The 12,584-nt window shown below is 36.8% G+C and overlaps 1 protein-coding gene across 1 annotated transcript in view; it reads right to left on the bottom strand.

Moving 5' to 3' along the window:
- Positions 1 to 12,584, bottom strand: part of slc60a1a (solute carrier family 60 member 1a) — a 15,670-nt gene extending 3,086 nt beyond the window's left edge. Inside the window, exons 1-9 of the mRNA XM_089124903.1 lie at positions 11,963 to 12,584; positions 10,053 to 10,251; positions 7,784 to 8,020; positions 6,022 to 6,187; positions 5,740 to 5,855; positions 5,466 to 5,639; positions 3,495 to 3,642; positions 1,592 to 1,662; positions 1,348 to 1,468 (exon numbers count right to left, since the gene is read on the bottom strand). Of these exons, the coding sequence (XP_088981029.1) occupies positions 1,348 to 1,468; positions 1,592 to 1,662; positions 3,495 to 3,642; positions 5,466 to 5,639; positions 5,740 to 5,855; positions 6,022 to 6,187; positions 7,784 to 8,020; positions 10,053 to 10,251; positions 11,963 to 12,198 (1,468 nt within the window). The 5' untranslated portion in view covers positions 12,199 to 12,584. The remainder of the gene's footprint in view (positions 1 to 1,347; positions 1,469 to 1,591; positions 1,663 to 3,494; positions 3,643 to 5,465; positions 5,640 to 5,739; positions 5,856 to 6,021; positions 6,188 to 7,783; positions 8,021 to 10,052; positions 10,252 to 11,962) is intronic.

Raw genomic sequence — 12,584 nt, 5'->3', positions numbered from 1 at the left:
TCCGCTAAATACATTGGGGGTGTCAAACTAACGCGTCACCATTTCACATGTTGTTGACAGCCTACACTTCACATGATAGGCCTGTAGCCTACATGTGTGTGACATCCATTTTTGGATCTTGATGAAATACAGTGGTTATAGTTGGGTCATTTATAGCATTTCCGTTATCGTGGAGAGCGAAAAAAGTTAGCCCGGGTGCCCCTCACAAAAATCATTGATGGCCATCTTGAATTTGAAGGTCAAATCAATAAATCTACATCATTTATGCATTTCTTGACCTAAATAGTCTCCGAAAGCATGTATTATGCAGCACTGTGGGCAAAACCATAGATATGTATATAAAGGCTAGACGTGTCGTCCGCGCTGCTGGCCAATGGAGGTCGACGTCAGCACCTGGCGGCCATCTTGTCACAGGCAGCTCGCTCATTGGTAACATTGTTTTAATGGTGCATGTACTTTTTAAATCATCGTAACTTGCTCAATTTTCTACCGATTTTCAAATGGTCTGGTTTGGTATAAATGGCAGAGATGTAGTTATGATAGTGCATACTTATGAATAATGAGTGTATAAATAAATAATCATAACCAGAATTATAGCCACGTTAATAACGTTTGTAAAAAACCAAACCGTTTGTAAATCCGTCAAGATTTCAACGAGTATTTCTTACATCAGATACCACAGAGCCTGTGACAAGATGGCCGCCGGTGATGACGATGGAAACTCCGCCGTAACACATCTAGCCTTTATATACATATCTATGGGCAAAACCATTAAAAAGTTAATTTCCAGCTTGGCTGATGGCAGCCATTTTGGATATAGGGCTCTCACAAAATTTCCCCACATTAAAACCCAGTGAGATATTAACCTTTGCTCTCCACGCTCACGGAAATGCTATAGATGATCCAATAGTTAACTCGTTTCAAACGGCTACAGATATTATAGAGCAAATACACAAATAAATTTGTAAAAAAGAAATCGGCAACTGGTATCGGAATTGGCGAATTTGCTTGTAGAAAATCAGAATCAGCCATGAAAAATCATAATCGGGGCATCCCTAATAAAAGTCTTTTCACTTCAAAATGCCAGTTATCACAGAGAAGTGTGTTTTTCTAGTTTTATTAATTTGTAGTTTGTATGGTTAATAATAATGTATGCTAATTGTCAGTGCACTAGGTTTTTAAAAAAGCTAGTTCGGTACGCACATGGTTATATTTTTCCCAAACTAAAATGAGTTTGACACCCCTGCACTAAATGCATTAGAGAAAGTCCCCAGATTGGGTTATGAGCCACATCGACATGAGTGCATTCAGAGAGTCGGCGCATGAGACGAGAGTAGACATGAGCACCTTCTGTGACGTTTTTGTGACTTTGCTGGACGAAGAACAGCAAAACGAAGAATGTGAATCCCAGGCAGCCGAAGATCATTCCGCACAACAGGAAACTGAAACTGCCTTTATTGTGCATCACCTGAGGGAGGAGAGGGACTCGAATCACTAAAATTACAAAAGCAGTGCAACTTTGAGCTCATAACGACACTCACAACAGCAAGGACATGGGTTCAATTCCCAATACAATGCAAGTCAGACCTACCGACCCCACGATCACCTGGAGAACCATCTCTCCCATCCCTGCACTGGTCACCAGGACCGTGGTAGCACAACCTGAAGACACAAAAAACACTCAACTCAGATTTTCATCTGCCGCCATCTTGCCAACAGCCTGGCAATAAGTATTAAATACTTCAAAAGACAGAAAACTCAAACTCTTTGCCAAGATTATTTGCAGTTACATTCAAATGGCCAATGAAATTTCAGCTAATGACGTTGACTTGAGACCGTGCGAGTTGGCGAAAAACCTAGATGGTATTTTTCTAATAAATTTTACCGACTGTGATTTAAAATGCGATTTTTTATTTATTTTTTGTCTGTAGGTATGCACAATTTGGTAGAGGATTTTGTGATATGAAAATTACAAAGAATAATAATAATAATTGTAATATTTACTCCAAAAATCTTAATAACTATTAAACAAAATAAAATATATATATTGGTATATTTCACTGTAAAATAAAATTGAGTATTTAAGAAAAATAATATATGATGATAATTGTATTTTACAGTACAACTGTACAATTTTGCATGGTTTCAAAAAACGTCAAACCATCAAGCAACCACAGGCCTTAAAGGGATAGTTCACTTTGAAATAAATGTTTGGTATGTTTTAGCTTACCTCAAGGGCATCCAAGATGTAGGTGTCTTTATTTACACAGTATTTTCAATTTTTATATTTTTAGGTCAAACCATACTTGTCTGTCAGTCATATAATGGAGGTCTATGGTCACCACCTCAGAGCATGCACAGAGAAGTCCAAATTAAACATGATTTAATGAGTCGTAAATGTAAGTACACATTGATGGCCTAAGACACCAAACGAGCGGTTTGTGTGAGAAAACGAAACAGTATTTATATTGTTTTTACCTTTTGTAACCCCAGCCACGTCCAAGTGATCTGAGGGCGCGGGTGCTTTGTGGCTGTGGTTACAAGAGGTAAAAACGATATAAATACTGTTCGTTTTCTCACACAAACCGCTCGTTTCGTGTCTTAGGCCATCAATGTGTGCTTACATTTACGAGTCATTAAATCATGTTTAATTTGGACTTCTCTGTGCATGCTCTTTAAGGTGGTGACCATAGACCTGCATTATATGACTGATAGACAAGAACGGTTTGACCTAAAAAAATTTAAACTACTGCTGAAACAAAGAAGCATACATCTTGGATGCCCTCGAAGTAAGCTAAAACATAACAAAAATTAATTTCAAAGTGAACTATCCCCTTCTCTTTCGCCGAAAAGTTTGAAAAAACGTTTTAGCGCATGTTGCGTTCCCAAATACGCATTATAAGAAACCCAAAATAACCCTCAAACACGCGGTATTATTAGCAATATTGCACTTTCGGTTTTATGTTGTTTAATCATGCAAGCCCGTTTAACCCACTGATGATGTCTCGATCAAAAAACTGATCGGCTCTTTTAGCTCAAAGCAGCGATGGGGTTTCTCCCATTTATTTTTCTTCAACTTTTTCATCTCATCTGTGGATTCATGTGCATTTTCAACATCTGCTACAGCTGCAACCGTTCATTTCAGGTCCAGATCTGCAGGATATTTTTAATGATACTTAATCACTCTACCCTAACCAACCCCCAAAGTTGCAGTGTACAGAGAGCGCTAAGTAATTAGACATTTATTTCAAAATAATTCCTCCCAAAGGATTTGACCGCTGTGTTTAAAAAGGATCGACTCCGCAGTAAGACACAAGACCTGTCAGGCCGAGCCTTCCAATAAAGCCAAAGGCCAACAGCGAAGAATTAAACAGGGCCTTCGACTCAGCGGTAAACCTTGAGTAAACCATGAGTAAATCACAAAAGCACCAATGGCTACAGTCAAATCAATGAAAGCCATAGGAAAGGAGGAGATTTAACATTGCCGGAGATACCTTTGTACTCCAGGATGTCTTCGGTGAGCGCTAGCATGCAGGGGAAAATACTGCTTATAAATAGGCCGAGACCGCAGGTGCCGATGAAGAGGAACACACTGCTGTTGGAGAAGACCAGCAGCAGAAGAAGTGTGACTATCACACCCACCTACGACACAACACAAAGGAGAGGATTTGCATTTGGACACGCTCCACCAACAAAGCGTGTATTGTTTGAGGTGAACACCCCTGCTTTATCTGCCGAGGAACGGAAATTAAGCGGCTCGCCGTCATAAACTTCTGCCGCAAATAAAATGACAAAGGAGCCTCACACACACACACACCAGATAAACAAATGTCCCAACTGGACAGGGCAGAGCAGGATGCAGAATAAGGATGTTTGATCCTGTCCACGGTTTCCTGTGGTGCATTGTGGGTGACACACCTTTTTTTTGATAGTGTAAACCACTTTTATAGTTTATTGGATTTAACACGAGTCTGTGAAGTGACTGAGGAGAGTTTGCAGTGGACTGATGAATGATGCTTCGCTAAGCTCCGCCCCCCCCGGTAACCGTTGCCAAATCAGACAAGTTTCACAGATCATCCCATGAATGAAGTGGAAATTTCCATCGCGTTTCTACAACGCATTCATTATGATACGGTGTACTGATGATCAAAAGATTCAATCATAATACTTACTTAAAATAATAACATTCTTTATATTACATTAAAATTAAATATTTTTATTCATTTACTATGAGCCTATACGTTTATTTCCGTTCGTTTTTATAATTCTTATAATAAATAGTTTTTTGTTTTTGAAAAAAGTATCTTCTGCTCACCAAGGCTGTATTAATTAATTTGATAAAAAAATACAGTAAATATTAATAATATAAACAGTAATATTGTGAAATATTATTATATAGTTGAATGTAATTTATTCCTGTGATTAAAGCTGAATTTTCAGTATTATTACTCCAGTCTTCAGTGTCACATGATCCTCCAGAAATAATTCTAATCTGATGATTTGGTGCTCAAGAAACATTTCTGATTATTATCAATGTTGTATATTTTGATCCCAAGTATTTATGTGGAAACTGTGATTTGCTACTATTCAAAAGTCTGCAGTAAGTAAGATTTAAAAGAAACTAGTACTTTTATTCAGCAAGGACGCATTCAATTGATCAAAAGTGACAGTAAAGACATTTAATAATAATAATAATTTAAGATAATAATAAATGTTCTGTGAGCAGCATATTTGAATGATTTCTGGAAGGTCATGTGACACTGAAGACTGGAGTAATGATAGTGAAAATTGAATAAATGACATTTTAAAATATATTCAAACAGAAAATTGTTATTTCAAATTGTAATAATATATCAAAAGATTACAGATTTGTATTTTTTATCAAATAAAAGCTGTTTTGGTGCATATTAGAGACTTCTTTAAAAAAAATATATATATATATATATATATATATATGAAGAGTTCAGATGCAAAAGCCTCTAAATGCCATTTGAAATTTTCTTCTTTAATGATGATTTTTGTCGAACTTGTATATTTAAGTTCAGTAATTTCACTTAAATAACAATTAATAGGTAATTATCATTGCCATTTAAGTGAAATTACTGAACTTAAATATACAAGCTTGACAAAAATCATCATTAAAGAAGAAAATTTCAAATGGCATTTAGAGGCTTTTGCATCTGAACTCTTCATATATATATATATTGAAGGATTATGGAATATCTTTGCGCTACACATTCTATGTTTCCCCCCCTACTATCTTATGTCATGTGTTTTGACATTTACACACACACACATAAAAAAGGTCATGTGTCATTTCAACCAGAAAAAAAAAAAAAAAACCTGACTGACCCCAAACTTTTAGACGCTAGTTTACTGTATATACCACCTGTCTTACAATAATAAGGGACTTAGCAACAACATTTCCACATTTGATGAAATAATTTCCATGTAAATGTACACACCTGATTGACGACGAGCAGTCGGATGGGTTTAAACTGGTAAGTCAGAGGTATGGCGGACAGGCGGCCGACGGTAATCGCCGCCCAGAACACGCAGGTCAAGTACCCGGCGGTCTTGTGAGGTAGATTCATAGGGGGCGCCACTGCATAGCTGTACACAAAGCCTGTGTATGAGCCCTGAGGAGCGAGACATTCAATAATACATGAGTTCAGGTAATTAAGCAAATGCTCTTAAATTACAGAGCTGAAACGGCTGTGAAGTGCTAATCCTGCTTACCACTATACCGTCAGAAAAGAAGAGCACCAGACCCCCGAGGATATGGATCCAAAAGAAAGACAGTGGAAAGCTGTTCGTGTTTCCAAGGAGACAGCAGCTGAACAAGCCTATATGGCCTGTAGAGACAGAGAGAAGAGCCGGGAAGATTACAACTACATCCTTCCTGGCTGTTTCCGACATCTAAAGACATGTTTGGCCGTCTCCATTTCTGACTTCATGCACTTTCAATCCCGCTCATGTCTGATCCAACTAATTATTTCATCACCGTGAGTGCTGTCTTACTTCTGGAAGACTCTTTCTGATGTCCAGCGTCTTCTGTCAGACCTGTGGTTCCCCAGGTTTTCATCGCTAGCACGTCTCCATCTAGCAAACGTCGATTGGGGTTTGATCCGCAGGAGAACAAGCGCTCAAAATACATCAGGATGAATATTGCAACAGGTACTGGAAGCTACACAAAAACAAGACAGAGAATAAAGACGGGGACGATTAGGGATTTCGGATTCTTTATGGAATCCTTCTTTTGGTGAAGACAGGTGCTGAACCCAAATGCAAAGCATTCATAAAACCTCAAACAGCAGTTTTAACATAAACATTACAGTGTAAATGTATTTGACTACAAATAAAGGGTGAGTTTAAACAGATTCTGCCAGATTAGAACCGGTTGTTTCAAACAGTTGAGAAATATATATATAAAAACTCACCTAAAGGATTATTAGGAACACTAATACTGTGTTTGACCCCCTTTCGCCTTCAGAACTGCCTTAATTCTACGTGGCATTGATTCAACAAGGTGCTGAAAGCATTCTTTAGAAATGTTGGCCCATATTGATAGGATAACATCATGTAGTTGATGGAGATTTGTGGGATGCTCATCCAGGGCACGAAGCTCCCGTTCCACCACATCCCAATGTTCAATTGGGTTGAGATCTGGTGACTGTGGGGGCCATTTTAGTACAGTGAACTCTTTGGCATGTTCAAGAAACCAATTTGAAATGATTCGAGCTTTGTGACATGGTGCATTATCCTGCTGGAAGTAGCCATCAGAGGATGGGTACATGGTGGCCATAAAGGGATGGACATGGTCACAAACAAAGCCCAGGTAGGCCGTGGCATTTAAACGATGCCCAATTGGCACGAAGGGGCCTAAAGTGTGCCAAGAAAACATCCCCCACACCATTACACCACCACCACCAGCCTGCACAGTGGGAACAAGGCATGATGGATCCATGTTCTCATTCTGTTTACGCCAAATTCTGACTCTACCATCTGAATGTCTCAACAGAAATCGAGACTCATCAGACCAGGCAACATTTTTCCAGTCTTCAACTGTCCAATTTTGGTGAGCTCTTGCGAGTTGTCGCCTCTTTTTCCTATTTGTAGTGGAGATGAGTGGTACCCGGTGGGGTCTTCTGCTGTTGTAGCCCATCCGCCTCAAGGTTGTGCGTGTTGTGGCTTCACAAATGCTTTGCTGAATACCTCGGTTGTAACGAGTGGTTATTTCAGTCAAAGTTGCTCTTCTATCAGCTTGAATCAATCGGCCCATTCTCCTCTGACCTCTAGCATCAACAAGGCATTTTCACCCACAGGACTGCCGCATACTGGATGTTTTTCCCTGAAGTTATCAGTTATCATCATTAAAAGATCTTAAAACGAGCGTTTCATTCATAAATCTGTAAGATCTTACCTTCATGCTGTGGAAATACAAACCGGAAGACAGAACACAAAGCTGAAAAGGGGGCGGGGCTTCATAAGGTCTATATTCCCCAGGTGTGTCCGTTATATTATCACTATTTACCTAGTTTAGTCATTAGACATTATAGCCAGTGCTTATGCAGACATGATTGATGGGGTGCAGTTGCCAAGGTGACAATCTTAGTTCATTTCTTTTATTCAAATACCCTCCCAGCTGACTCTTCCTTTGACATTAGAGCTGACTGAGCATTTAATCTGCACACTAACCGTACACAACTTCAACATCACGTTTACATGTTCTGAGGGCAATCATTTGAATACAAACTCAAAACTTAAGACTGATGGATCTTACATTGATCATAGCCATGATCCAGAAGGCATAGGAAACGTTGGTCACCACCTCTCCCTCGGTGTGAAGGTGGACACTGGACACGTTGTGCACATGTCTGCCTGCGAGCCTGTGCCTCAGATGAGTTAATGATGTTGCATTGACACTGCTGTTCCCAATCACACAGCTGGTGTCAGACAGGAAGGGGTCAGCGATGAGGGGACTCACTAACGCCCCCAGACCCACAAAGAAGTGAAGGGTCTGGAAGAGATCAGAGACAACCCGGATATCAGCTGTGATGTTCGTTTTCTGATACAAAATTCTCACAAAAGTTTTTAAAGCAACTTTATAAAACACAGTTCTAAAGTCTGATTGGATGCGTTTAAACGATGCTCACCAACGTGCCAATATTCAATAATGCTTGAAACAGTTCTGCTAATTAACCTAATGAAAAAATCATATATTATATTATTTATTGAACGTTGATGAGTTATCCAGTGTTATTTTAGTATTCATTATATTCTATTTATATTTCATTTATATTTTTATTGGCTTTTTATTTCAAGATTTCATTTGAATTTTTTATTCTTTAAATGTGATATTTTTTTCTTATGTATATATTTCCTCGTAATATTAATATTAATACTTATGTTTATTGTTTATTTTTTAATTTCTTTGCATTTTTACACACACACAAAAAAAATCTGGTACAGGAACGTCACTCTGGTTTGCTTAAATACTTCTTATTGTTAAGCATTTTTTACTTTTTTTATATACTGAGGGTGTGCTTTCTTTTTTTTTACTTGAAACAGAATGTTGTACAGTTACATTTTTTACAGTACCAAATCTTTCAATTGACAATGAACTGGTTCTGTGAGCGCATATCCCATAAACCAAGTGACTCCCTTGACTGCTATTCTTTAATATTTATTTCCACAACTGCAACATCGCCTTGTCTTGACGTTAAAGTAGTGCATATTTACTTATTATGAATAACCATTTGAAGTATATTGTATGTTTAGCAAAAATAGACTGTATTTGACTGAAATAACAGAATCTAATCTAGATAACGGGGTTAATGTTTATATGGTAGTCAGTGAATGTGGATGCTGAATATCCTTTTGACTTTAATAGGATTTTTCCGAATAAATGAGCAAGAATAAACCTGGTGTCCTCCAAGATTCCTGTTCTTTCTGACAACAAAGCACTTGAATGCGACGAGCTTGTAATCACAACTTCAGAAGTGGGAAGTAGGACATTTCCGATAGCACAGCATAAAAGGCATTTGCATTCCGTGTGTGTGAGGGATGAATGCCGATGAGAAAAACACATCAGCTCAAATGAAATTGACTCTCCCGAATCAATGAATTCCTTAAATATAAAAACTGTAAAATGCTAAATTTATGAATTTATTGAGTGCATTCGTGAATATGTATATATATATATATATATATATATATATATATACATACACATACATACATACAAACTTTTATGTTAGATGTGATTAATCACAATTACACTAACATAATAATTTATAAAAATATATTTTTTATTAAAAAATTATAAATTTTTTTTATAAAAAATAAATTAAATAAATGTATATAAAAAATTAATTTATAAAAAATTATAAATTATTAAACTATATAATAATAATAACTATACATTTTTTTTTTACTGTCTAGCAGCACAACTCTTTTCAACATCGATAATAATAATACATGTTTTTGAGCAGCAAATCATCATATTAGAGTGATTTCTGAAGGGTCATGTGACACTGAAGATTGCCGTATTGATGCTCGAAATTCAATCTTAAATTTTTAAACTATATTAAAACAGTTATTTTATATTGTAATAATATTGACTGTTTTACTGTAGTTTTGATCAAACAGCCTAATACTTCTTTTAAATTTGTATTAAAAACATTAAATAAAATATGTTCAAGGTCTCAAGTTACCATGTTTATTTAATTTGAAAGAAAGGATTCAAATCCTGGCCTAATGTGTACCGTAATAGTATTTTTTTTAACAAACCAAGCAAACTTGCTTTCAGTGACCATCATGCTTTGGAAGAAGCATATCTGGCATTTTCATAAAAACTCCCATATTTACATCCTTTTGTAAACGTCGAACAGGTTTTTCAAGGGTGGGTAAATAACAACAGAATTTTTTGTTTAAAGCAAAGTATTGTGTACATTCTGTGTAAGGACGTCATTTAGACGTCAATAGAAGATTTCTGTCAGAGGTCACAGCACATCAGACGAAGATATTATTGTCTGACTGAATACACTGACCTGCAGAAAAACCGTGGAGTCTTTCTGGTAGATCTTGACCAGTTGTAGGTTCGATATGGTGTCAATGATGCCCATGGCAAGACCAGACACGGCCATGGCAAACGCCAACAGGAGCAGTTTATGGCATAGTGGGATGACAGCAAAAACCACAGAGATGAGGAGCGTGGACACAGCCAAAGCTGACAAAGAACTCGCAAGCCTGAGACAAATAAAGAAGACATTGTGTTTTAAACTTAAGGCAAAAGTAATAGGGTTGGGTGGCATGAAGAATACGCAAACGCATTTCTGTAGGGTTAAAACCGTTTTAAAGTGGAAAAACTGAGCATGTTTAGTTGTAACTGTGTTATATATAAAGTAAAGTTTCAAAAAGGTCTTGGCCCAATTGAGTTCTGTTTACATGCCTTATCAAAAGCTGCTTCTACTGATGATCCCAGTGGGTACGTGACACTATAGTTTACTTTCTTTGTTTCATGACACAAACTGTATTACCACAAAGTAAAAACAGGCAAAAGTAAACATGGAGATTGTTCTCTGTTTAAATACATTCAGGACTGTAAAATACGAGATAAAGATCAACCATACACAGATCCATAGAGATAAATTAATTTGACTATCTGTTATGAGGGGAAAAAATAGAAAAGCTATTGCAACTACTCCAAATAAAAGCAATAAGAAGGGCCAAATTATTACTCGCTACTGTTCGCATGGTATTACCCGTTTATAAGTGAATATGTGGACAATGTCCGTGGTACAGGCTTAGAACCGCAAGGTAAAACAAACTGTAAACAAATATAGAACGATGCCAAGGAAATATTTGCTAATATAGCTGTAAAACGTACTCAGTTCCACTTTAAATGAGCAAATATTGTTCCAATTGTTCCATATTTTTGGAACACGTACAAAAATTTACTTTACAAAAGAATTTCTTTATCTATCAGGCAAAACAACAGCAGGCCAGCGTCTGTTTTTATGGCTCCAGTCCCAGATGACTGAGAAAGCAGGACTTTAATGAGCACATGACCACTACAGATCGAGGCCATGGACGGGTTAGAAACTGATCATCAGTCCCAAAGAAATATTGATATCTTAATACTGCCAACAACAGTTTACTATCATATTTACATATGGGTACGACACATTGAAATTCCTGAGAATCACAGGAGGAACTGTACAAGATACATGATAAACAAAACATCTGACATTACAAGTTTAACTTTCAAGACAACCATTTCAGAAATGTTTGAATCAAATAAGTCTAGGGAAAGTACAACATGTATATTGTATTTTTTTAAACAAACAAATCTTATGCAAAGCATATGCATTACCATTAGAGATACACAGTGTTGGGGAAAGTTCCTTTTAACAACAACAACAACAACAAAAATATATATATTTTTGGCAAATGTAAATGCACTTTCAAACCAAAAGTGAAATCAATAAGTCTCTAAAAAATGCTTTTGTGGAATCAAGATTACAATACACTTAATTTCAGCCATAATAAAAACAATTTCCATCATAGGCTAACATTGTAAATAAATAAATAGATCTTTTTTCAGTTCCTCTTTATTTTGAGGACGCATGCTATAAATACTTTTCTAAACTGTAAAACAACATTTGTAAATAAAATACTATTTAAGGGAATTAAGGCAACCTTTTTTTCTATTCAGCAAGTATATTAATGGTTAAAAAGTATATGTTTATACTGGAAAGTGTATCTCTTTAGGGGTCACAATTTCTTTTTATTTCTTTTAATTTTATAAGTAGCCTTGCCTACATTTAGGTCATGAAGAATTGGGAGATTTAAAAGGTTTTAAAAATGTATTTAGTGCAGTTTGACATGTCGACCCATTCAAGAATGAAATAAAATATACTCTATTGCAAAAACAGCTGTTTTTCTTCCAAATACTCACGTTTTACTGAAGAAACCACCGATGGTGCTTCCAATAAAGAGGAAAAACTGTTGTGAGAAGAAGACCAGAGTGATCTCCTGTAGGGTGGACTGAGTCTGACATCTCAGGTCCAGAATGGTCGGACCCAGAAAAGCGACACAGAGCCCAAAACTGAAGAACACAATCCAGTATGTTAAAGTATGCTGCCAGTTACTGCGGAACAAAGCCCAGATTCGTTCATTAAGCAGATGTTTCATACTGGAGAAAGTTTCTGATGTGTTTCTTCAGCATTTACACAGCGCGATCACCCTAAAAGGGATGAGAAAACTTGTCCAAATCGAGAGTCGCGTGTTGTTCAGAGTGAACGCGGAGTGATGCTTAACCGAATCGTTGTTCAATCAAATAGGTTCTTTTGAAAGAACTGGTTAAACCGACTCCTTAGTGCGGACGCGTTGGTAAAATTATTACTATTTTTTTTTTTTTTTGCATCAAAACGTGTTACTGGTGTTTTAAATGTAGTTTTTTTTTACGTCAAATAAATTCCTTAGGAAATTATGCTACTGTGGAGCCTGCTTTAGTCGAACTGCTCCAATTAAAGCGAATCTATTAGCTAAACGATTCCATCGCTGTCAGGAGGAGATTA

The sequence above is a fragment of the Pimephales promelas genome, chromosome 21 (genome assembly GCF_988280905.1).
Source record: "Pimephales promelas chromosome 21, fPimPro1.hap1.1, whole genome shotgun sequence".
NCBI lineage: Eukaryota > Metazoa > Chordata > Actinopteri > Cypriniformes > Leuciscidae > Pimephales > Pimephales promelas.
Note: the sequence above shows the minus strand (reverse complement) of the source record. Positions and strands in the feature narration are given on the sequence as shown.